This window comes from Marmota flaviventris, chromosome X (assembly GCF_047511675.1).
Source record: "Marmota flaviventris isolate mMarFla1 chromosome X, mMarFla1.hap1, whole genome shotgun sequence".
Lineage (NCBI taxonomy): Eukaryota > Metazoa > Chordata > Mammalia > Rodentia > Sciuridae > Marmota > Marmota flaviventris.
The window spans coordinates 6,048,131-6,075,748 of NC_092518.1; the positions used below are offsets into that span (position 1 = coordinate 6,048,131).

At 36.6% G+C, this 27,618-nt stretch overlaps 1 protein-coding gene across 2 annotated transcripts in view; it reads right to left on the reverse strand.

Moving 5' to 3' along the window:
- The window catches only part of Arhgap6 (Rho GTPase activating protein 6), a 457,476-nt gene that overhangs the window by 29,941 nt on the left and 399,917 nt on the right, over positions 1–27,618 (reverse strand). For both annotated transcript variants that reach the window (XM_027946510.2, XM_071606523.1), the window contains exons 3-8: positions 25,343–25,414; positions 17,769–18,025; positions 15,650–15,845; positions 10,461–10,516; positions 7,795–7,945; positions 6,619–6,767 (exon numbers count right to left, since the gene is read on the reverse strand). In XM_027946510.2, coding sequence (XP_027802311.2) covers positions 6,619–6,767; positions 7,795–7,945; positions 10,461–10,516; positions 15,650–15,845; positions 17,769–18,025; positions 25,343–25,414 — 881 coding nt within the window. The remainder of the gene's footprint in view (positions 1–6,618; positions 6,768–7,794; positions 7,946–10,460; positions 10,517–15,649; positions 15,846–17,768; positions 18,026–25,342; positions 25,415–27,618) is intronic.

Genomic DNA, 27,618 nt, shown 5'->3' on the forward strand with positions numbered 1-27,618 from the left:
AGCAGCTAAAGGGGAATACATGGTAAAGGAAAGGAACTACTCTTTAGCTGGAAGTATAAAAAATGACTCATATTTGATACATCAAGAAGTAGAAAGCAAAATAAGCATATAGAAATCACATGCCCATAATTATTTCATCACTTCCAAGAACCAACTGTTCAGATGCTTTTCTCTGTGCAAATATATATATATATATATATATATATATATATATATATATATATATATATATATATTTCAATGTATTATTTTGTGCCTTGCTTATTTTCTCTTAAAATATATATTTCATTGATCTGTCAATTTCAAAACAGTCCTCTTTTAGACCTTTATTGGTTCCTAGTATCCTATTGCATGAATAGATCCTGATTTGTTTTAACCACAGCCAACTAATAGATATTTATGCTGTTTTCAATGTTCTGTTATTATTAAAAATGGTACAAAAATAGTGTACTCACAAAGATGCTTTGTGAGATTGGCTGAGTACTGTCTTAGGAGTAATTCCTATAAGTTGAATTATAATAAGAGATAGGAGAATATTTAAAGGCTTAGAATTTCCTTTTTAAAATTTTTAGTTGTAGATGGACACAATACTTTTGTTTATTTATATTTTTATGTGGTGCTGGGGATCAAACCCAGTGCTTCACACATGCTAGGCAATTGCTCTACCACTGAGCTACAACACCATCCCTAGAACTTCTTTTTACTCATTTGGTTCTTTTTTTCATATACGAGAGAGAATCTGGGTAAGTTTCTCTAGGCTGTGGTTTCTCCACCTCAGCATTAGTGACATTTGGGATCAGAAATCTTTGCTGCAGGGGCTGCGCTGTATGGCAGAATGTTGACTGGCCTTAGTCAACTAAATGCTAGCAGTATCCCTCCACATCCAGTTGTTTCCTAACATGGCCATATGTCCTCTGAGGGACAAAATTTCCCCTAGTTGAGAACTACTGGTCAGTGTGAATTTTTATTTCTCTTGTCAATTCTAGCTGAAAATTTAGGACTATTGAGGGTAAGGATGTTTTCTCTGGGAAGATATACACAGCCTTTGAGATGTACATGGGTGTCAGCATAGAATTCATGAGTCTTAACGAACAGCTGAGATGAAGGTCCCCAAGTTTTGCCCAATTCCTGTCGAGCACAGAGCTGCTGGCCACCTGTCCAGCAACTCTAGTGTGACACACGGCTTGCTTTATTTTTAGAAGGTGAGGCCGTTTTCAGGTAAATGATTTGCTGCCAAGGGAAATTATTCTGTGCAATAAACACAGAACCTTCCATTTCTCTCTCTCTCTTGGAAGAAAAACAAATCATTCATTTATTAATTTTTTTTTCTTTTATCTTGTTGATGTAAAGCTTGACAAGTTTTCATTTCTCTTCCTGGAAATTCATGGTTAAGGATAAAATCAAATCCGTGTCATTTTCAAATTCCTCCATTTAGAACTCAGAGGCAAATTTAGTGCTTCCCCTCCCCACTTTAAAGTAATATTAGGGTTTTCTCCATTTTTAACATTAACAAATGGAAGATTTTGTTTTCTTTTAAAAGAATGTTTAGTACAAGGACAATCCAGAGTTCTGTTTCCGCTCTATCCTTCTCTGGTTGCTATTCTGGGAATGCAATACAATCCGTCTGTAAAATTGCACATAGATTCCAGCTGCAGACCAGGCTGCTGTGGTTTGTTACCACTTTTTGGTTTTGCTTTGTTTTTCCGCTTTATTGTTATTTAAACTGGAAAGGGGATTTGCTCCCAGACATCTTCCACCCTTGCTCCCCATGTTTCAGCCTATATTTTAATGTACATATATGGTATGTCTAGGTAGATAGTACATGCACTGGAGGCCAGGACATTATTGCATTATTTAATCAGCCAGCCAATACAAGGAAAACTTTTATCTTCACTAAATAAGCCACCTGGATCATTTTCTAAGCCTCATATAAATAGCTCACATTTATTAAAAGTTTAGTGTGTACAGACTCTGGGATAGGGGCTTTGCACAGACTATTTCAACTCTTTCTTAGTATAAGCTTCCAAAGCAGCTGCTGTTGTCTTTATTTTATAGATGGGGTGGCCCCAGAGCTAGAGCTAGGAGTCAGTGCAGTAAGAAGGGATGCTATTGGCCTCACTCCAGGTGGCCTCATACTCTGTCACATGAGTGCACCTCCTCAAGTTAGCTGTAGGCTTGGCAGACCCTGCTGTGGCATGGGGAGATGGGGAAAATGAGCTTTAAAGCTGGGCTGGAGGAGGCAGAGGCAAGGCAGGCACTGATCCTGCCAAAGTTCCAAAGCCAATTTACCACTTCCCAGAGGCATTTACCTCCTCAAAGATCAGTCATTTCAGCTCTACATTGGTTCTTTTTTGCCTTGTATATAAACCCTTTGAGAACTCTATGCCAACTATGGACTCTCTCACCACACGAGCCCATATTCACACCACGCTTTCCATGCAATGCCAGGGGGTTCTTGGATTCTCTGAAAAACCAATGCTCTGGAGGTTTCAATTTTGTTTCTATTCTATTGTTTCTAGAAGAAATGAAATATTTCTTAGATTTGGGAATTTCTCTTTTTACTAAGTGGCAAAGAAAATAGCAAACTAAACAAAATGGAATAAAACAAGAGAGCAAAACACCACAATTCAATAAAATATCACTATTTTTGCTTCAAGAAAAGCACTGGTTGATTAGTAAATAATTTTCCTCATGCCTTCTTTTAGATATCTTTCAAGTCCCACCAGCTAATGGTGTATTGGATTTCAAGCACCTACTAGAAAGGAAATGTTATGTTCACTTTATAGATGAGGAAGCTTAGACCTTCCCCAGCTCCTTCCTCTTCCTTTGTTTCATCATAACAAGGTCATGCAGCAAGGTGTTGACAGAGCACGTGTGAGCTTTAGGGCTACTTGACAATCTGGTTTAGTTCTCTTCCTTTTTGTAATCCATAAAACAGTGACAACAACAACTGGATAATATAAACTAACAAATTGGTAAGATAAGTTGGAAAATGCTTTGTTTCTTGACCTTATTTTATAATTAGATTTGCAGCCTTTCTCTAGTCTGCCCATTTGGGGTTCTCTTCCTGCTCATGCCAAACCAACTAAAATCTTTTAAACATAAAAACTTTTTCTTTGTTTTCTATCCCCACCCTTAACTTGCACTCAAGGAGTTTAGCTAACTCCTAACCCTATGCCATGATTATGTGGTCCATCTACTCAATCCCTATGCACCCTTTGATATGTTGCTTACATTCTGTCTCCTACATGGAGCCATTCCTAACTCTTCTGGTCCATGTTCATTCCTTCTCTGAATTTTGACAGTGACTTTGCACTGCATTCCCTAACTCTACCTTGTGTCCTCACCTCTCCCGCACCCCCTAGATGCCACAGCATATCAGAACAGTCATTGGAAAAATTCCTAAATGGCAATAACTGGTTTAGAGGAACTCAGGGAAGGTACTCAGGACATACAAGACTCAAATACCAAGATCATCCTTAAATGGAAACATTTTTAAAAGGAATTGCTGTTTTCTGTATTGCTATTGATAAAAAGCTTCCTAACTCATTCTCTCCCTGTCTCAAATAAATCTACAGCATGAATTATATCACCTGTTACCAAAGCCTTCCAATTATTCAGGTCTTAGTAGAAACAATCACCTAACCCAACAGAGGAATGAATTACTCTATGAACATGGCCCAATTTCCTCTTGTTTTCTCAGTACTGACTCTTCTCTGTAGTGTTTACTTGAGTCCAAGATGGCTGCACTGGCTGTTTGCTTTCATGTGACTTCAAACCTCTTCAGGGAAGCAATAATGTTCTTATGTTTCAATAATGTTCTTATTTTAATCATTGGCTATTAGTCCTTCATTTTGATGCAAGGTTTAGTCCAAGAGTGTCTGGAAACCTTCATGATCCCTTGCTTCTTTGTACAAATTTATTGTTACCAGGATATTTTTATATTACTTAAAGCAAATTAGGCCTAATACACTGTTTAGTGCCTGAAAAGAATTTATTTTTTGGAGATAGAATCTTACTACATCTTGTACTTCTGGGTTCAATCAATTTTCCTGCCTCATCCTCCCAAGTAGTTGGGACTATAGGTGTGCACACTGTGTCTGGCTCCTAGTTGGAATTTACATTCCCTGAGTTTAGATGATAAGATACAGGTTTAGGAAGGCAAATAGATTTGTCCAAGGACACATAGTCAGTGGATTATAGAACCACCAGAGCTTCACAATCAGGGGTAATTCTGACTCCTCTCAACCCAAGTAGAGACTTGGCATGTTTGACATATTTTTGGCAGTTACAGCTTGTGTGTGGGGCATATTACTACTGCTATCTAATATGTAGAGGCCAGGGATGCTACTAAACAAACTACAGCATACAGGGCAGCATCCACAAGAAAAAATACTTGGTGCCAAATATCAATCATGCAGAAGCTATAAGAACCTGAGATGTACCCTCAGTAGAATTTCAGTTTACTTCTTCTAAATCCTAGTTTACATTTCTTTTCTCAGTAAGTTAGAATGGCTTGGGTTTGAAGCACAGCTGGACATTTACTAGTCATAAAATCAATCTGACCACTAGCCATTATGACAACATTGTGTGAATTAGAAAAAGGAGGGCCTTCCTCATGATATTTTACTATCATCTGCTAGGATATTGTCCTAATAACTCTGCAAATCTACAGTGACCATTAGGTACATGACACCTCCTCAGAGTGATGAAATGTATAAATGTGCCACTTGCATGACCCTTAGTGAAGGTTCCCTGTGAGGTGCTGGGTAACTTACCTAACCCTTTTGGCCCTAAGTTGCCACCCTGAAATATGTAGACAATGATATCTCTTTTGCCTGTTAGAATTTCCTTGTGTGTTTGTGTATGTGTGTACACATAAATATTTTATATAAATATATTTACTAAGCCAGCACGTGGGAGGAGAGACATAAATTGTAGCTGGTATTACAACATGGTAAGTTTCTTATACCTATCAAATAATGTTTTATTTGATCATAGGCAATGGAGTCTTGTTCAGCTTTGGAATGGAAAATAATTCTAAAATAGGCAATATTGTAGAAAGTTTGACTGACTTTTCACTTTCCTAAATGCATTATTAATCACCTGAGACCCAACCTTCTTCTTCTCACTTAGCACATAGGGAATGTCACAGCGGCAACGGGTGTACCTTCTGACATGGTCTGTCTTTACCTAGTTATCAGGCAGATGACTCTACATTTTCTGTTAAATCGTCAGTAGATAAAGGCTGACACCCAGACAGGTAATATAACTACGTAACAATTATGAGAATTATAGTACTTCCATTAAAGAGCTGTGTATGCTGAAATGAGGTGTCAGGGTCATATTATGAAACCTGAAGCTAGCAGGGGTTTCACTAATTATAACTCCCATCGAGATAAATGGCTAACTCAGGAAAGTTCCATTCTCACACTCACATGGAGGAGGGGGAGGAGAAATGCAGAATTGCTTTTCTAGATTAGAGTGAAAAAATGCATATGACCATCTACTTTGGGAACTAAATTTGACAAGACCAGAACTGAATCCACAATATAGCTGAGCTCTGTTTAACAGTTATTTAAATAAAAGTTCCTATGATTAAGTAAATTTGGGGTGGCTGTAGCTTCTTCTTGTTGATTAACAGTGCATGTTAAGTTAGTATATTTAAGGGTTTGAGCCCTCCTGGGAAATCTGATGGCAAGGAGATGTTTGACTGCATGGGATCAGAGGGGAAAGGGCTTTTTTGTGAAAGTGAAGATTAAACAGAGTAACTGCTAGTAGGCCACTTAAAATAGAAACCAACACTTCCTTTGTCCAAGGATGAAACCAAAAAAAAAAAAATCTTGAAAAACATTTTGAAGCATGAGTGTGACCAAACAAAAAATAAAGCCACAAACCTCAGATCAGGTAATCACTGTGGCCTGAGTTGTATCTAGGTTCAACCAGAACATGCCTAAATGGTCTGTGGGACTATGCTTAACCTTCCTTTATCAGTTGACACTATGTGACATTGAGATGCAACAGCAAAGATTAGACCTTCCACTGCCCTCTACATCTGGTTTGGAAGAAGACAGACTCTCTATTGCATTCAGCAAATCCCTATTAAGGGGGAGTTTTAAGGAGAAAAAAGACTCCTCTCAGTGAAGTTCTGGACTTCTAGCTCCTAGTACAGATGAGACCCCCAGAGACAAACTAACAGAGTAAGAAGGGGATGTTAGTTAAAGAATTTTGGGCTCCAAGTTAAAGAATCAGACCAAACCAGTTACAAGGTTGGTAGCCTCCTCTCACCCCCACTGCTCTACTTTCACATGATTGCAACCACCTCTATAGCACATTGTTTGTCTTCTCTTCACAAACAAAAATTCAGGGTCTTGAGTAAAGCATCATCATGGAAAATGACAGTCTCACTTGGAAGCATCCTTGAAGCATACAAGGAGGCTAATGTGCGTTTAGGGACTGCCCTCCAGAGAAGATTTTGTATTGATTTCTTTCTTTATAGACAGGTCAGAGATGGAAGGTGTAATTTTCTTCAACTGATGGCCATATTAATGGATTGCCCTTTTAAAAACCAGGAGAAAGGAAGAGTCACAGCATCCATGGAAGTGAAGGGGTCCATACCTCTTGCCCATCTTTGCTGACATTGTCATCAGCATGCCTGGCCACGATGGAAAGGAACTGTAGGAGGCGGTGGAGGGTGTCGCAGTTGCAGGGAGGTAGAAGGTAGATGAGGAGCTGCAAGGTGCCCAGCTGTTCCTCTGGCTCCAACACTATGAAAGGCAGACAGAATTGCTCTAAGTGAGAACAAGGGGAGCCCACATGGTTCAGACACAGAGAAGGAAGGGAAGAGGAATGACCTCTTTTCAACTGACTTAACAAAGAAGTTACCAAGGAAAGCCAGTTTATGCCTTCACCTTTCTCCCATTACTTTAGCAATTTTGTCATAAGGTTCTATGACAGAAAGAACAATTAGACCTGGGGAAATAGAACATCTAGAGACTTCATGAGAAAGGCGGTTCTATTCCTCTTACTTTCATCTCTTTCCTTTCTCTGGCATTACTCATCCTGATTTAATGGATTTCAGTCTATTATTGGTAAATATTTACTAACAATGGCCTCGATTTGGTAGATGTTCTGAAATTTGAACTTATAATGGATTTGAGGTCATTTCCTGTTGAGAAATACACAAGGGACAGATTTTTTTTTTTTTTTTTGGTAATACCTGAGACATATCACAAAGACACGGTTTTGTTGTTCTTTTGTGATCCCTTTTGAATCAAAGCACTGGAGGAAGACGTGTATGCAGGATGACACAGCTCTGCCCTATCTCTCCTCTCCCTAGACCTCCATGGAGTCTTTATCTGCAGCCCCAGAAGCAGGTACATTAAAAGTCCTGAAATTGAGCTATGCCATCTTACTTCCCCTGAAATGTTTTGTGCCCACTTTCCTCCTTCTGCTTTCTTCGACTCCTTCTTCCTTGTATTAGAATTATCAGCTCATTTTTAGGCACAGACTCAATGTGTTCTCTCACTGGTACTCCAAGCTTCAATTTATAGCACCTTTTCCTGTCCTGGGGGTCATTTGAAAGCATACCAAATTCTTCTTGACTATTTCCATTTGTTTTATTGCAAATTCTTCTTGATAATTCTACCTAGAGTAAACCTCAGAAAATTCCCCAAATACCACCTTCATTAGAGACTGATGAATAAGGACAAAAACAGTTATTGGCAAACACATTTCATGAGTGAGCTGGACATCCCAGTATTCCAGGGATACTTTCCCACAAATACTACGTACAGAGAGTATTGATGAAAGCTGTGTACAGCTCTCTAGTAAGAAGGGGATCTGGCATGTCCCTCAGGAACTCCTTCAATAAGGCTGCCACATCATGAACACTGTGCTCTTCTTCCAGAGAGACGTCAATCCCACGGTCAAATTCCTCACGTAACTGGAAAAACAATGGTTCAAGTGGCAGTCACATAACATACCTCAATGTTCAGAGTCCACCAAAAGAAATGTTTTGATGTGTAATATCTGGTATTAAGTCTGCACAGACCCCAAGAAGGAAAAGTAAACAACATAATGCTTTGATCCTCAGAGTCTACACAACCTGGCTATGAATATATATGTATTTATATCCATGACTACATGTAAATATACATACATATACGCACATACACATTCCCATGACTAAATATACATATACAAGTTTAAATGTCTTCTTAAATAAAACTATCTGTGCATTTCCTGTTAATGATGGAAGCAAGGGGTTCAAAAATCACAACCAGAGTATTGGGAGGAAGGGCTAAGGGATAGAAGAGAACTTGGGTTAATTGTAATTATGAGAAGGAGAAATCAACCTATTGTACACTCGTTATGCATGTTACTAATTCTGATATGTTGGAATTTTTATATTTTATTAAGATACTCAACAAGAAAACTAGAAGACTATTCTGCAAATAATGAAACTAAAAACCCTGATATTTGTAACTAAGGCTTAAAAGATGACAAAATTTAAACAAAGGCTATCTTAGATTTGTCAATTACCAGAAGGATTCCCTGCCTTAATTTTTATACTAAGTCTATAAATAAAGACATATTCCTACCCTTCTCCATCTCTCAGACTAGTTGAGACAAAGTGATAAAGAGTATTCGTGTGTGTGTGTGTGTGTGTGTGTGTGTGTGTGTTGCTGGGGATTGAACCCAAGGCCTTATGCATGTGAGGCAGGCACTCTACCAACAGACCTATATCCCCAGTCCTAGCTATTCTTTTTAAAATAGTGTTCTGGGAAAAAAAAGTTCAGAGTGCTAAGGAGTGGTATAATAAAGTAGAATGGTGAGTGAGTTAGAACATATTGCATACTTGGAATCTAGTTCTAAGGAACCACCAATTCGATTTTATTGGGTAATCCTTAAATAAGCCTCCATGCAAAGATTCTCCTTTAACTGGATCAAGATATGACTGATGAAAAATTTCTGGCACTCTCTATTTGTCTACCTGATGTGACTACCCACCACTATCCTGAATTGGTCAGTGATTCCAGACAACTCACTATCAGTGAGTGTCAGGAAGGTAGAATAGAGAGGGCTTCCATCAGCACTACTCCAACAGTGCTCATAGAGACACATGTTTCTTTTCTGAGCACACACATGCAGAAAGAATGGACTGTTCAAAGAGTTGGCCAATAAAGTAAGAGTGACTAATTAAATTGTGTGATTTTTGAATTGACATTCTAAATTTATCTAAGCCTCAATAGAAGAGGGTGAGGGGGGCGACTTTCATAGCTGGTGGGTGGATTTATTGAGATGATATTTGTGAAAATATTCTGCAGTTCTGCACAGGTGAGAGGTCTAGGAAATGTTACAATACTATCTTCTTTCTTGCAAGTCCTCTTGTGAAATATAAATGTTGCTTAATAATCTTTTGTGTGACCATTAAGGATAAAAACACAAACCAATCAAAGAGTTTCTACTTTTGAAAGTGCTTTTTATCTTGACAAAAAATTAGGGGCATTTATTTCAATTACTTTTGATAATATAAACAAATATAATTTCATCAGTTCCATCCACTGAAATTTGTTTATATTTGGCCTTTTTTTGAGTTGGTGAGTTCCTTATTTCCTTCTGTTGGAACCAACAGAGGGGAAAATACCATTTAAATTTTGTTTCACTAACAAATGAACTATTTTTTCAAAGGATTCAAAGGATGGTTTGCCTTTTATGAAGCCATCATTAACACAGAGACCTGTATGATCATAGGAACCTATTCTTGACAGTCGAATATCAAACTTCTGTTGCAAGAATGTTGTATAGTGCTGAGGGAAACCAAGGACTATGGTTTCATGATAAAAGAATTGGAAATCAATTGTTCTGTGGAAGCTTAAGAATTATTTTGGGGGCTGGGGTTGTGGCTCGGTTGTAGAGCACTTGCCTAGCATGTGTGAAGAACTGGGTTCAATTCTCAGCACCACAGAAGATAAATAAATAAATAAATGAAAAGTCAAAAGAAAAAAACAAAAACAAAAGAAAAAAAAGAATCTTGAAAGAATAAATGCATATACATTGTATCTTATGTGAGGAGAATGTTAATGACATTTTTATGTCACATTTTAGTAAAAACAGGCACAATCATTTTCTACTTACTATCACTTACTGATTAGGTACTCTCTGAATATCCTGCTTTTACACTTTCAGTAAGATGTTTATCAAACGGTTTTCTTTGACTGAACATGGCATGGACATTTCTACACATTTTCTTTCAATTGCTTGATCCTGACTCTGTAACAACTTTTCTGAGCTTCTGAGTTGTTGCATTTTATCTCCTAGAACTAAATTATACTATAATCAATTAGAGGGTACATAAAATATGTTCAGAAGGGAATGTGCATAAACTTGAACTAGCACATGGTAATTCAATTAAAAGTCAAATGAAATGGACAATACACTCTTGACCTTTCACTTACTTGTCTCACTCTCTTTTTTGAGCTTCCTACTCGGAATATCCCCACTGTCTGGAGACCTGTAAATAAGCAAACACAATCAATAATCTTTGTTTTATGTCTGGAGATTCTGGAGGAAATCAAAACAGAAAAATAACAGAATGCCATTACAGTACCATGCCATGCAGAGCAACAGTGGCTTTACAGTGTATACTAACACTTCCTTATCCTGTACTACTTATATTCTCTGGATGCCAAAGGGTTAGCACTTTCACCATCAGATTCATTCTGTATAAAGGTTTCTGATGAAAAATTTCCACATGATATTATATATTTTGGCAACATCTCCATATGAGAGAAAAATTGTAACATTTTTCCATTATTCAGAAAATTACCTAAATGTGAATTTTATATGGATTTTAGTTTTTATCATCAACTTTAACATACATGTCTCTTATTTGTCTAATCACTAAAATGTATCTCTTAAGGAAAATCTACAAAATGCAGAAAAATGTAAATAGTACTTTAAAGATACTAATACAGAAATAATCACTTAAAATTTTGGTTTATTTTTATCTAGTCTTTTATATCTATATCTATATAAACATACATTTATATCTATGTATATATAATTATATCTGTATATAAATATGTAAATACATAAAACATATATATTTACATATATACATACACAGACACACACAGATATATATATATATATATATATATATATATATATATATAGAGAGAGAGAGAGAGAGAGAGAGAGAGAGAGAGAGAGAAAATGCCACCACCTTCCCTCAATATTATGCCACAAATATTCATGTCATTAAACACTCCTTCTTTGTAAATGTCATGTGAAATGGATGCAGACTACTTTGTTGTATGAATGGACCATGATTTGCTCCAAATTTCCCCCAAATGGTGTATAAGTCTCCCCAAAATACCCAGACTTGCTTTGTTATGATAAATGGCCCTACTCAGAACAAATCTGATTGTCTTAGGATCATGTCCTAGATGTGGAATTATAAGGTCAATGCATTAAAAAAATTACCCTACCTACAACATAAGTAGTATTCTATAAATTAGCTCTAAAAATGTCTGTTTTTTTTTAAAAATGTAATATCACTACTACATAGTAGAAATTTCAACAATAATTCTTTAATAGTATTAAATTTCCAGTTAACATCCATATAAGGTTCACAAAGCATGACATGGTCAATGTGTCTTTAGTCTCTTAATTCACATGTTCCCCCCTCCTTCTGGCTCCCCCCGCTACATAATAAGGGGTTTGACAAACAGCATTGATTTCCCACTTTATATCTTCCAATCATCTGTATTTATATCCTCTAATCATCTGTATTTGGACACTATGTGGTTTCTCTATCCCCTTTAACTCCTATAAAGAGATAGTTAAGGTGTAATTTTGGGGTAAGAATACTTTACAAGAGGCATTGTGTTCTTCCTTCAGGGGGCATAGAATGTCCAAAAGGCTCTCCATGTTCCTTTGTGAGTCATTAATCATTGTCACTGATAGGCATCATCTATACTTATTGTTTCATTGGTGGCACATTCTCTCTTCATTTGGGGATAATCAGTTATGAGAATGATGTCAGACTGAAACTGCTAATGGCCATTCAAAGCCATGTGAAGACAGATGATCTGAGACCAAAGCCATAAAACAGACCACTCATGGCATTATTCAAATCCTGGATTCAGCTGAACCTAGATCTGACTCCCAAGTTATTAATAGGGACTGTTAGTTTTTTCAGGAGGAGAGCATTTTGTTTAATATAGTTTTACTGGGCTTCCTTTCTCCTGCCACTAAAATAATCTGACTAGTGTAATATATAATTAACTTGGAAAGAATTAAAATCATCATAACATCATTTCTTTTCACACAGAAACAAAATGTACCTCAATCTGTATAAGTCATGTTTTATATATCTTGGTAGAGTTTTGCAGTTTTCTTCATGGAAGTTTTTTTTACATATCATTACAGAAATTCTGGGTATATGTTTTTATATTAATATGAATAATTTTATTATTGTAGAACATAATTGATTATTGCTTTTAAATTGAAATAAATATTTTATATATTAATTTTATGAACTTGCCATATTAAGTGTTAATAGTTTTTTAGTTGGCTTTCCAGATGTTTTTAAAATCAGAAAAGATAATATCCATAAATATCCCATTTATCAGTTTTGTATCTTAAAGTATTATCCTGGATTTCCATAATAATTTAAAAGAACTGCACTGAAAAGCTGGTTATTGCTGATTTGCATAAGTACAATTTGATGCTTTGCTTGAGGATGAGATGTTGCTTTGCATCTATTTCTCAAAGGACTTCCATCTCCTTGTCACTGCCATCAATTAGTGCACCTGATAACATTTTTTTGGTACTGGGGATTGAACTCAGGGACATTCAACCACTGAGCCAAATCCCCAGCACTATCCTATTTTGTGTTTTATTTAGAGACAGTTGCTTAGCACCTCGCCATTGCTGAGGCTGACTTTGAACTTGAGATCCTCCTGTCTCAGCCTTCTGAGCTGCTGGGATTACAGGCATGTGCCATCACACCCAGCTGTGCACCTGATAATTGAAGCCAACTTCCAATGTAATTTATTGCTTCTTTGTCTCTGGGAGTTTGAGAACAGAATAATTAAGCTATTTAGAATAAAATAAAGAATTATATTTTTCATCTCAAAATGAGCATACCAAGTATCCCCTTCAAAATTCATGCAATGATTTAATTAAATAATGCATGTAGAATACTTAATACTCATTTACTTCATTCAGGGTCATATATGGAGAAATAGACCCTGAATGAAGTAAATGAGTTGTCATATGTGCAAACTAAAAAAAGTTAATATAATAGGAAGTTTTAGTAATTTTAATTTCGGCTACACTTAATTTCTTATTCTCAGATGATTTCTGAATAGTTGAAATTTCTACAGATGTCAGATATCACATAGAGATTTTCTATAGAGGTAGGACTATTCATTTTTTTTTTGAGAGAGAGAGAGAGAGAGAGAGAGAGAATTTTTTAATATTTATTTTTTTTTAGTTTTCGATGGACACAACATCTTTGTTTGTATGTGGTGCTGAGGATCAAACCTGGGCCGGACGCGTGCCAGGCGAGCGCGCTACCGCTTGAGCCACATCCCCAGCCCGACTATTCATTTTTCTGAATTTCTCCCATCTGTTTTGAAACATTCATTTAAATTACATTATCTCTGCAATTACTCTACTATTTCACAATTTAAAACTGGTTTAAAAAATAATTCATTAGCCAGGCATGGTGGCACATTTCTGTAATCCCAGTGCCTCAGGAAGCTGAAGTAGGAGGATCTCAAGTTCAAGGCTAGCCTGAACAATTTAGCGAGACCCTGTCTCAAAATAAAACAGGCTGGGATGTGGCTCAGTGATTAACTGCCCCTGAGTTCAATCCCTGGTACCAAAATAAATTAATAATAATAATAATAATAATGATAATTTAGCAACTAGAGATTGATTGCCATAATTCCTATGTACCTCAATGAAGTATAATCTGAGATTTTTTTTAATTTAACTTTTTGAGGTAGAACTAAGATAATCTTTAGACAGTCAATGCCTTTTTCTGACATAGCCTTACAGTGATTTTCCTCAAAGAGAAGATACAGTCTAGGCATTCAGTAACTATGACTTAAGATAGTCACTGATAAAAACAGGGAGACAATGAAAAGGAATAGATCTGATAAAGAAATGTTACTGTCCCAGAAATTGATGTGATCATCTTTCTCCCCTTTTCATTAGAAACTGAAATGGAAACTAGACCCCAAAGCACCTGAATCTCAAGCTTAGGGGTGTCAAGAAACCAGGGCAGGCACAATAAGTACTAGGTCCCATCTGAAAATCAGCCTAAATCCCAGAAATACAATTTGACTATGCTATATTTTTGTCTTTTTTATGGAAATGTGTACATCTGGGAAATTGAGGATGTATAAGGAATTTTGACCTAAGTATAGAAAGCATTCAAATGAAATATAAGTGAGGAAGTGTTGGGTACATGAATATAGATGGGGCCAATATAATGGTCAAAGACCAATTTTGGAGAGGGTGAAAAATCCTCAACAAATGTTTATAAGACTAATATGATTCATGTCCTCTGCTACCCAGTTCAAAAACAGGCAAATAAAATATTATGTAAGAAAGTATTCTGAAGTTTGCTTCCCCCCACATTGGTTTAAAATGACCAGTGTTAATCTATTTGAATTTGAATGTGTCTCTTAATTTTCTAGAGCAATTTGGTTGAGATATCATAGAAACCTGGAATATAATCAGAGCCTTGGAAGGCCAAAAGATTCTTTCCTTTAGGCAGTAAGCTATATGTTAACTCTTCTAACTATTCCTTGTTAACTATTCCATTTTTATTACTAACAAATAGATGAGAATGTCAACAGTAACCATGTCTGCATGATAGCCTTAGAATTTTTTTTTTAGTTTTCATTTTTTATTGTAATAAGCATATTATTTTTAGAGTAAAGAAATAATTAAGAAACTTTTTCCATGTTCATAAATACATGTTCACACTATAGCAAACAAATTTACATTAAGAAAATGGCAGTTTGATGAGCCAAAAATCTAGATTGCAGCAAAAATTTTAAAGAACTCACCATCATTTCAATGCCAAAATATTAACTGTAATTTAGTTGCAAAGGATTACTGTGGAGAAATTTTAAGTGGACATTATCTATAAAATGGCAAACAGCCATATGTAAACCCATAGTCAAAAATAGTATATTTTCTAGTAACCTAAGCAATGATTTTTAAAATATGTTTAAAAAAAATAAGCTGAACTAGTATTTTTAGAGGAAACTTTATGAGTAGCTTCAATATATATATATATAAAAAAACTGACTCTGCTCTGTTTGAAGGTGGGCTTGCAGACAGAAGGTGTGCCCAGCCTAATAGAAGTGGCCCTTTCCTAAATTTCTTGCCCAGAGTCACTTCTGAGAGCTCTTGAGGGCTGAGCTGTCCAAATACCATCAAATTACCCCCGACAAAGCTTGCTGAGCGCACAATCCCTTAAACAAACATTCACATCTGTTCACTTTCTTCAAAAAAGTAAGTCTGGTGAAGAGCCCAGTCAAGGAAACTCCCAATCAAGGGAACACAGAGTCAAAATTAGATGCTTAAAGGAATGGTGCTGACAGACAAGTCTACTTACCATGTTTTTCCAGATGCTGACAACAGCTGTCCACCAGTCTTGGAACCTGTCTGTAAATAGGATTCAGACTGAGTTTCTTATCTCTGGCTTTCTCTTTTTTATTTTGAGCCTCAGCGGGCAAGGAGAGTTGTAATGCTTCTAGTAGTCGAGATTGGTTGTCATCCAGATCGGTGATAGAGTCCACTGACATGGCACCCTATAGATAACATACAGACTTGAACAAGAGGACAGAGAAGAAAAATAGCTGCCTCCAGATTCTATGCAATCAATATTTTTGCCCATTATTATTTATTACTCCTAAATTAATACCACTTGATTTAATCAATTTTGCTATATGTATCTCAAAAGGAAAACAGTACTTTTTGAATAAGTTAGAAAATCTCCACAACATAGGGTAAGATATTGACAGTTAAAGTTTCAACAATAGACAAAATTTTCCAAATGGAAGACAAGAGATGGGAAACATATAATTAAAATATTTTGACCCAACCACTTCATTTTATGAAACAAGAAAAAAATCACATACTCAATGAATGAGGTAAAGTCAAAGAAGTCTTGTGAATAAAAATTCCCTTAAATGTGGTCCTGGGAAGCAGATTTTTAAAATAGGAAGGTTCTATAAAATAGTCTTATTTTAGTTTCCTCCAGAAGCACATAATGTACTTTATTAGGAGGTTTCCCAGGAAAGACCTACAGAGGGAATGAGAAAGGGAAGGGAAGGCAGCCCAGCAAGGGAGAATCATCAAGCCTGTTAACATTATGGGCAACTGCAGGTCCATCTCCCTGGAGAACCCCAGGAGATTGTGTAGATAGTGCCCTAAGGAATGAAGGAATCAGTATGTTTATACACTAAGTCTCAGGAATCATTAAGGACAGCCTCTTGTTGGGGCAGAGAAGAGAACTTATCTCCTTAGTACTTAAAACTTGCTATCTGCTTGTTTTGGGAGCCCCTGGTCATCAGAGCAAGCCCTCAGCAAAGAGTTGAGGTGCTGGCAGATGGAAAGTGGGTTGGCATGCTTGGAATGATAACCATGTGTACTGCAGCCACCCATCTGTGATGAAGCATACAGGAAGAAGTTGGCTGCTGGTGTCCTAGTAGAGGCTGGACAAAGGAGAGGGCATTCGGAAAGCCCACTGTCTAGGCTCTAGATTTTCAGAAAGCTAAAATTTACAGTTTTACTATTAACTGTCATTTGAGTTTATACCAAGTGACAGGCTTAGATGAACAAATTCATTGTGCAAATTCAACTATTCCATAATTTTGTCATTTCTTCATTTTTAAGCATAGTCGGTACTGCAGTCAACACAGGGCACAGGTCTTGCTTTATCTTGGAGAAATCCTCCATGTTGGTAGCTGATTGATATTTATGGATTTTAAGTTTGGGTCATGTCTGCAATTTTTATTAGGGCAGTCTTTAATGGATGGAGGTGGCAAAGATTTAGGGCCTCCAGGCAGAGGAAATGGAGAGATCTCTCAGTGACCAAGGAAGTCTTAGAGATGCTTATCTGACTCAGCCAATTGTCAGATAAGCATCTGTCTGCTTGAACAACTCAGCTTTCCAGGTTTGAAATTTAAAATGCCAAAATAGCACAGTGTCTAGAACATAGTACTCATTTGATGACTGGTACCATATTATTATAGTATTGATTTGAAAGAGGCCACATGTAGGATCCTATGGTTCTATTTAAGGGGAAAATGCTCGATTGAAAGAAAAAACTAACTTTGTTTATGAAGACCCATAGTCAACTCTTTTGGTCAGGCACATTCTCAGATAGGTAGTGAAGAAATTAACAAAAACACTGGGTCCTGTCCTCAAGCTTCACATATAGTGCAAGACAACAGACTATAAAGACAGACCAGGATCAGTGGCAATAGTGTAGAATGTTTAGGTTGTCATGGAGTACAGTGGTAACAAAGGGGTGACACTCAACAGCTTTGAGAGGAGATAGAGAGAGATTTAAGGATGTGCCAGCTGCTCTATGTGCAGTACAAATGCTCTCTGAAGGAATGGATCCAAGCTACATATTCAGTCTTCACATGAAGAAAGACTCGAAGAATAACCTTATACATCTTCAGTGTTCCTAACATTAGTGTTGCAAAACATTCTGGCCAACTCACCCTCCTCCTGGCCCGAGGAGCTGGTTCTGGGGTGTTTGGGGATGTTGACTCATTTGGTGTTTCTGAGGTTGAGCTGAGAGATGAGTTACTGCTTGAGAGTTCTTTGTTTTGTCTTTTATTTCCAAATGGGAGGAGGGAAGCCACAAAATCAGATGCATCCTTCTGCTCATCCCTCTGAGAATCCTGCTTGAGTTTGTAGGCCCGGTCATTGGCAATGACTTGGGATAAGGGCATTCCAAAAGCTTGTGGGATGAATTCTGGAACCAAAACCCGGACATTCATATTCAGAGAGTTCATAGACCAGTGAAGACACTTATTTACATGTCAGACCAAAGGGCAAACATGTTCAAATGATAGTTTTCTGAAGAACCAATCAATCAATAGACAGAGATGACTTTGTGTTTATCAGAATGGCCAAAGTTATAATTTCAATCAAGAAAACTAGTTGGTATAAATATGCATTTTGGAAATATAGTTATCCAGTTTTTTTTCCTGTGTGCCTTGAATCTGTTTTAAAGGAAATAACATTAAAGAGAAGTGTGACATTTTTAATAGAGATCAATAGTACTTTATGCTCATGAATACACAGTTTTCAAACTCAGTCTTTGATTTGTATGTTTCAGAAGTCTCTGAAGGCTAAAAGACATGTGGTGAATGTACTTTTCCATTCATTAATAAGTATTTATTGAATACCTATTATGTGCCATGTTAAGCCACACATTGGGGATGGGTATAAAGCTTATAAAACACCCCGTCCTTGCTGGTTTAGGGGTTCAGAGTTTAGAGTGGGGTTGGGGAGTGCAGAGTCAGATATTTAAATAATTATAATAAAGTGACTATCATGTGTTATAATATATACATGGGGCAAAGGCTGAAATTCAGTTAAGTAGGTACACTTTTAGGTTCCCAAAATAAAAAGCAGCATGCTAAATGAAAACCGGAGAGGCAGAGGAGGAACTTAGGAACAAATTTGCTCATTTTACATTGTGTTCCTCATTCCTGTATCCCACCTCCAGCCAGCTGGGTTGTGCCTGTCACCCTCATGATCTTTACTCAAGCCATTCTGCTGGCCACATGTAGATATGGACTCCACCACAATGTATCTGATGGGGAGGCCTAGGATATAATTTTTTAAATCCTCTAGTAAGGAAGGGGCACAATGCAGAAATGTATGATACTATTTGGAAATGTACATATAGTTATTTGCATTCTGCATCTATGTAGTGAATCTATTTGTATACATATATATTGGATTCTTAGGGCCAGACATTTTGCTGGCAATATTTTAGATTCATGCTAAAAATGCATTAATAATTCAATCAAGGGCATTATTCCTGTTAGGCTCAAAATTAGTCTCCTAGCAGCAGCAAATTGGAGTCTAGTTTCTCCCTTGTTTCTATAAGCCCTATGAATGAAACCAGAATGATCAAGGGAAAATAATTCTAAGGTTCTTTGTTCAAGGGAAAATAATTCCAAGGTAGTTCACTAACATTAAATCAGGTGGAAATAGGCTTTAAAAGGTTTACTCTTTGATTCATGGCAAAATTTTAAACTAGGCTAATGGCCAAGTAGGCATTAAAACAAGAAATGCTACTTTAAAGGCTTGTATCTCTGGTTCTATCAAAACATGCAGTTTGTTTTGAAGTAAAAACTTTAACTTCATTTGGGGATTTTTAGAGGTGCTTGCCATTTGGTATCAACATACTAGGTGACATGAGATAATAAAAAAGTTAGGCATCTGTCCACTGAGTGATCAATTTGGACAGTGTAGAAAGATCTAATATTCTCTACTGACAAAAGGTCAGTTCTACTATTAGCAAAATTAGAAAGCAAAAGGGACAATATCAGACACCAGCTGCATACCCTGAGGATTTATTATACAAATTAGTGCTATCTTGTCTGTGGAAATAAGCAAATATTCTTACTTCAAAAAGCACATTGAAATGTATGAGGTGCCACATGTCTGCTCATGTTAGGCAGACACATAGTAGGGAAAGGGACTACTGAATCTTCTGCTAGCCATTTTTTCCATATAAGGAAACCTAACCAGACTCATTTAAATATTTTTAATATCTATGGAAGAAGGAAAAACTGTAGTTTCCTTTGGAATCTGTCATTTTTTAGTATCTGAAAGTCTGTCATTCTACTAATTGGAATAATTTAATACCAATTAAACAGATAAAATACATGAAGTCATTCTCCCTCACTTATTCTTCCTCTTTTATTCAAGAGATGTAACCACCCACAACAGATTTTTATTTCTCTCTTGAAGGCTTTATTTTCTGGTTGAGTTTATTTCTTCAGTGGTAGAGTGTGGATGTTGTCTCCTTAGTTTCTTATTGCTTTCCCTGAGGACTCTCACAAGCTTCACAAAGGAGAACTCTCTCTGCTCTAATATGTAGTGCAGTGTCTATGCAGTCTCTCTAAAATTTTAGGAAGGATTCCTGAATATTATTTATTCTTAAAAATATGACTATTGTCAAAGAGAGGACTCATTACCAGTCTACTGAGCAAAAGCCTTGTTTATATGTAAATAAAGCATTGGTTACACATGCCTATGTATGGTTTCAAAGCTCTTCTGTTGGATGGGGAAGAACTTTGGGACTCTTCATGTTGACAAAAGCTAAAAAATTGATAATTGGATTTTAAGACTACAAGGAAATTACCCAAGATTATCTGTGCTGGGTCAAGGCAATGGATATCATGTTCTAGCCCATGGCAAGTGTTCAATGAGGAGGCTGTTTCCCGGCTGTTTTCATCAAGTAATAGCACTCCATAATGACATTCAACATATTTTCTTTGAGAATTTCTACATGGTGATAACTGATACTTGATTTTTATATTGCTATTTAATATGAAGCAAAACTAAGGATTGTATCAACTATTCTTTATATAGTGTTACTTCACAGCTCATACATAATGATATACTTGGACAGTGAGTAACACTAAAGCAGCATTATAGGATTTCAGAATAATAGGATTTCAGCATAAAGAAAGGTGCCAGAACTGGAGTACTGTCATATTTTTTGTTGATTAATAATACATGGCATAATGTGTCAATGACCTGAGGGGAGGGGATGTATCCCCCAGAGTTATGCCACAGTAAAACCTAAACCTATGTGCTCTGGTTAAGAGGCACAGTAACTGGAACGAAGTAGCTATTTTTAAACTATCCCCCCAAACTGATTTCTTTTTTGACATAAGAAAGAAATTTTCTTAAGTTCTGAAAGTTTTACAAATGCTTTCAGTTGCCAAGTAATTAAACTAAGAGAAATTAAGTGTGTGGGACTAATCTATATGAAATGTTTTCTGAATCAGTGTTAATCTTGAATTAATTTCCATCACAGAGATCAAAAGGTAAATACAAGCACTGCTTGCGTGGCAGGAGGGAAATGGGAGTGTCACATGATCTGCTATGTATTTTATCAAGGCAATTAAATAACATGCAGAACATGATATGTTCTGATAGAATCAATTAATGTAGTAGCATATTAAACACTTGTGAATCACTCATTATTGGGACAGCAATTTGACTCTGAAAAGCTGCTCCTCTTTATTTTTAGATGGCCTAACCCAAGAGGTCATTTAGAGTTTCCTGTTTTCCTTCTTTTACTCTTGGACCCAAATGATCATTTTTCACATGCACAGCTGTTATGAACCCAAATGCTAATATTCTGTGGGAAGGAAATAAAGTGTACTGATCACCACTGTGCCAGACTAGCACATTGGTGCCCTCACACTCTGGTTCCCAGGCTATCCTCATAATGGCTTCCAATGTTGACATGAACAGATCTTTATGTATAGGAAATGCTATTTAATTACTCTTCACTTAAGTCTAAGATACATTGGGTTTAAACATCAAAACTACTTTATGCACCAATAAAAATGTGAATGAATGAAAAAAATACTTTATAAAAAATCAACACTTCGGTCATGGAGCCTGATACCTTCCCTTTAGTTGGATGAGTGATATGTCTTTGAAACCATCAGGAGCTGCCATTTTTTCCCTCAGCGAACTCTGCAGGGCAGTATAGAACATGGCTAAGCTTTCACTGAGCCTACATAAATATGATTTGGTCTGGAAAATGTATAATAGACCAGTGTGTATCGGTCAATTACTTCCTTGGCCTTTCCTTCCTGGATCATTCATGTTTTTACTTCCTGCTATTTTGTATATAGTAATAAGGCAGCACATGTACACACACACACACACACACACACACATACACACACACAGAATGCAAACATCTATCTTCTCCTGCTAAAATGCTCATTATGCTTAGACTAGCTTGAATATGTACTTTTCAAAGAATCACCTAAAATCTATGTTGTATTTAAGTCCCAGGATGTATATCTCTATCCTAGAACAAATGAACATTAAGAGTTAATACATTACTAATACAGAAGTAATCCCTTATCCACAGTTTCACTTTCCATGGTTTTGGTTACCTGTAGTTAACTGTGGTCAAAAAATACTAAATGGAACATTCCAGAAATAAGCAATTTATAAGTCTGAAATAGCTTTTATTATAGTACATTGTAATAATCAATCTATTTATTATTAGGTATTGTTGTTAATCTCTTACTGTGCCTAATTTCTAAATTAAACTTTATTGTACAAATGTATGCATGGGAAAAAACATACTATATGTAGGGTTTGGTCTTAAAACCTGGCAGGAGAATAAGCCTAAGCACAGCTCTAAAAAGGAAAAATGATGTGTGTGTGTGTGTGTGTGTGTGTGTGTGTGTGTTTAGTGTTACTTAAGATGTACACTTTTGTCAGTTCTATCAAAACTAAGTAAAGCTGGAGCCTATAAAGGAGGGTTCTTGTGTAGGAGTGCTTAATAATAATGATCACAAAGGACTCTGGAGTCACAAGTTTGTCCTGAATTAATTTGAGCCTGATCTCATAGATCTACAAATCTTCCTGATCTCCTACATTGATAAACTTGATCTGTTTTTCATTGATATGATTATGAGTTACTGTCTTCACAGTTTTCAGAGACTGGCTGAAATACTAATTGCTTTGGTGTAATTGTTTACAAAAAAAGTAATGCTTTGCTGTCTGTTTATTGTTGTCTTAGGATGATACCTGCCCTATGTATGCTATGTCCAGTCACCTGCCATCTGCCACTGTGGACCTCTGGACTGCTCTGATGCTAAATGCCTTTAACTGTTCATGCCCCACCTGATAGAGAAAATGACTTTGGTTTACTTCCTCTAACTTCACCTTCTTTCAGCAGGAAGCAGCTTGGAGATGTTGTCGCCTATTTTCCCATAGAAATGGAATGTAGGAATTGACAGTGGGAAAATGTTAACAGTGGTCTACTTTATGCTTTGAATATAACCCTTGCTGCTCTGCCACAGCAGCTTATTTTTAAAATGGATGTGTTTCTTTCTCTTCCTCTCTTACTGCTCCTCCCTAAACTCTCCGCCCCCCCCCCCCCTCCAAATCTCAGGGGAAACAGGATTACCTTTCTTCCCAATTTTAGGCAGATTTATCTGTCCATGAGTACACACCCACCATAGGAATGAAGTAATCCAGACTTTGGGGATGGTGCCAGATCTCAGAAATATCTATCTCCCAAATTAATAAGCGAATTACAAATCCAACAAAGAACACATGGAATGTAGCCTTTGAATCACCTCTTTAAAAAGAGCTCCATTCCTGCTGATGGGGAGAATCACAGCCTCTGGGACAGCAGTCCCCTGTGTTTCTCATTTGCTAGCAAAGCAATAAAACTTCTTTTCCTTTTTATGCAAAAAAAGCACCCATGCTCTAGGTACCCTTGCAGACTGAGGGACTCAGACTCCCTGCATGGGGATCTGGGCTTTAGTTTTTTGCTATTTTTCTTTGCTTGTTTGCAGTACTGGAGATTGAACCCTGGCCTTCATGCATTCTAGGCCAAATGCTATCTTCTAAGCTAGACCTTGATCATTAGGATTTTAAAAAGTTCCACCTTTATGTATATCTATAAAGCACTAATTTAAAAAACTATAAATAAATAGAAGGAAGACCAGTGAGTAGAGGAAAGGGAACAAGGAGAGGGAAGAGGGAAGGGAAAGGGGAAGTACTGGGGACTAAATTGGAGCAAATTATATCCCACATTTGCATGATTATGCCAAAATAAACATCACTATTCTGTATAACTACAATGCACTATTATGAAAGATTTTTTAAACATTCCACGAATCATCATACTGTGTAGTCAGGGGTAAGGAAGGATTGCTGAAACTTTCACCTTTTTTTCCCATCTGAGATAAACATTTGAAATCTCTGAAGATATTTTAGTTGGGGGCAATGCTACTGGTATCTAGTGAGTAGAGGCCAAGGATACTACTAAATATCCTATGGTGCACAGGACAACCCCTGCCACACAGGTTTTTCCCATCTAAAGCATCAAATCCTACCAAGGGTGAAAAACCCTGCTCTAAGGGAAGCAAAACAATGATTTTTCCATTCTTTACAATTCTTTATCTCTAAACATGATGAACCAAATGTTATGATCCTTAAGGCACAGTTCAAGGTAGATTCTGGTATCTATAGTGTGGAATAGGTCTTGTCTAATATTGATCATAAATGCATTTTTAAAATATCTGTTATTTAGTTGTTGATGGACCTATATTTTATTCATTTATTTATATGCGGTGCTGAGAATTGAACCCAGTGCCTCACACGTGGGAGGCAAGTGCTCTACCACCAAGCCACAACCCCAGCTCATGCATTTATTTTTAAAGCCCTCGGATTCATTGCTATCCATTGCTTTTCAAGCAGAAATCCAAATACTATATAAAAGAATTCCAAGGTAAGAATTGTGTCTGTTCTCATTCATCATGCAATTACTGATTCCCATGAAATGACTATACATTAATAGGACCACAACATTCAGAAATCATCTAATATGACTCTAAGAGAGAGCCACAAAAAATTGACTGTGTTAATGAGGCCCAGGTTTCCATTAGGCAGGCTCAAAGAATATTAGTTAAAAATGACCATAAAAACCCTGAAAGAAGGACTCAAGTGTCAGTTCCCTAAATAGACATAGAAGGGACACAAAACAGTGTGATGAGAGGCAGCAATTCCCAAAACATAGGGGACAAAAAATGATCATGCTATGTCTAACATAAAAATGCTGCGAACGGCACATCTTCAGTAACCCAGGAGGCTGAAACTGTTTCTCTCCAGTAGTCATGGTAGGCTAATCCAAACTCTTTCTCATTCAGCTAGCCCTGCCTAACTCTCTGGATTCGCTAGACAGCTGGTTAGTGTTAGTGATGCTGTCCATAGCTACTTGATCCAGGTCCTCTTATGCATAGCTGATTGGCCAGAATAATTGGAACCACAAACTTGGCAGAAGTCACACTCTGCTCAAATGAGCTGAATTCATCAATTCAGTACAGGGATATTCAAACAGAGAAGAGTAGACCAAATGTCCCTTAATGATATTCCATCATAGAAATCCAGTTTACATAATAAAATTAAACCACATACATCTATGCAATTCAAATCCCCACCAAATTCAACCATTATGCTCAATGGAAGATACATTTGTTTTATTTATTTCATCTTTTACCTCTGTCTTTGTTTTTCTCCTTTCCTAGTGAATCCAGTTTCTTTCTCAAAGATTTCTTTCTTTTTTGGCCATCTGTAAATATTAAAAGAACAGGAAGTTATGAAATGAAGAATACAAGTGATTTTATATTATCAATAATTACATTTGAGCAAAAGTATGACCTCTTTCTTACTTCACTCATAATTTGACATTTAGGAACATCTCTAAGAATGCATGAATATCCCTGATTTGGACACTACGTATAACCAGAGTCTTGATGTACACTCTTAAAATTTCTTTCAGTCATGGAAAGTATAGAAAACTTCCCTCCTTCCAATGTAATTTAGCTTTGACATGTAGATATGTTTGCTTTTATTATTACATAAGTCTCTTTGATTCTCCAGGATTATACAAATCAATGTCCATCATGAAGCAAACATCCTTTTTTTTTTTTTTAAAGAGACAGACAGAGAGAGAGAGACAGAATTTTTTTAATATTTATTTTTTAGTTTTCGGCGGACACAACATCTTTGTTTGTATGTGGTGCTGAGGATCGAACCCAGGCCGCACACATGCCAGGCAAGCGCACTACCACCCAAGCTACATCCCCAGCCCCAAGCAAACATCCTTAAGAGAATTAATAATACATACAGCTTTGACATCTGTGATTTAGTACAGTATAATTGGATAAGGAAATGGATTTGCGGATCCACAAAAATATAGGTTTAACTATCACTATGCCATTTACTATGGGTGTGACTTTGGAAAAGTCTCACCATCCTTATCTATAAGATGAGAATGTCATGGGGTTATTGTGAGAATTACATGGAACAATGCACATGTAGTGCTTAATGTGGAGCCTGATACAGCTTCACAAATTCATATCTCCTTCCTTTGTGGGGGTTGAATAGTAGCCCATGACATGGTTGCATCATAATTTAATTAATAATTTCCCCATTGATGGATGTTGGGGTTTCTATTTTTTCACTATAATAAGTAAGGAATATATCATTTTATTATCTGGTACTTAAATGTACTTAATATGTGGGACTGGGGATATAGCTCAGTTGGTAGAGTGCTTGCCTCACACGCACAAGGCCCTGGGTTCAATCCCCAGCACCACAAAAAATGTTCTTAATTTGTTTGTTTAAATTGCTAACTAATAAATATAGCCCTCGCATCAGTGGGCAGCTGAAGTAGAATTCCTGGGGTGTCATCATAAAATATTGGCCCCGATCATTGCCAGAATGTGTTTTGGAATTATGCAGCTGTCAGTTTAACTTGTGGGAGGTGTGAATCGGGAATCTACATTGTGATTGCATGACAGTCATGAAGCTGATGCCACCCGGAAATTCATGTTTAAAAGAGGGATTAAGAATTGATTTACAGGGCACACTAAAAATGTAATAAGGAAAGATGGTCAGCCCAATAAAATTTAAAAACAATACTCTGGTATCAAGGAAAGACAGAGTAAGCATTCTGAAACAGTAATGAGCATTCTTGGGATCCTCACAGGGTTGCAGATGTTCCTGACTCCTCTGAATTTTTGGAGGCAAAAGAACATCACAATATAGTCAACAGGCACATTCAATTCTGCCTCCCTTTCAATATTTTAAAAATGATTCTCCTTCCACAAAATGAAAATAGTTCATAAGTGTTCTCAACCTTTTCAGTTATAAAATTTGCATAGGGAAAATTATGTAAATCAGTTGTAATGTGGCAAAGAGTCATCAATCTCTTTCATCATTTATGCGTTCCTATCCTCAACATCTAAAAGTTGATCTAATTACTAAGGCCTATTGTGACTTCTTATATAGAGACAATAAAACATAAAAACTGCACAAGATTTTAACCTGTTCTCCAAATAGGATTGATAGTTCTCTTATTTTGCTATGTTTTCTTCATTGCTAATTCATATCAGCAAATGTACTTGACATTAAAAAATTTAGTTTTTAAATCCTCTAGTTCCTTCATTGAAAGAGTCTTTGAGACAGACTAATTAAGTCATACATTAAAGACTAAGAAATTTAGCGTTGGGGTTGTGGCTCAGTGGTAGAGTGCTTGCCTAGCATGCCCTGGGTTTGATCCTCAGCACCACATAAAGATAAATAAATAAAGATATTGTATTCGTCGACAATTAAAACATATTTTTTTTAAAAAAAAAAGACTAAGAAATTTATTTTTATAACTAGTGGACGGATCCTAACTTTCAAACAAAATGTCAAATAGTCAGAATACATTTAGGATGGGGGTATTTTCATTTAAGATAGAATGGCTTTAAAAATTTTTTTAAATTA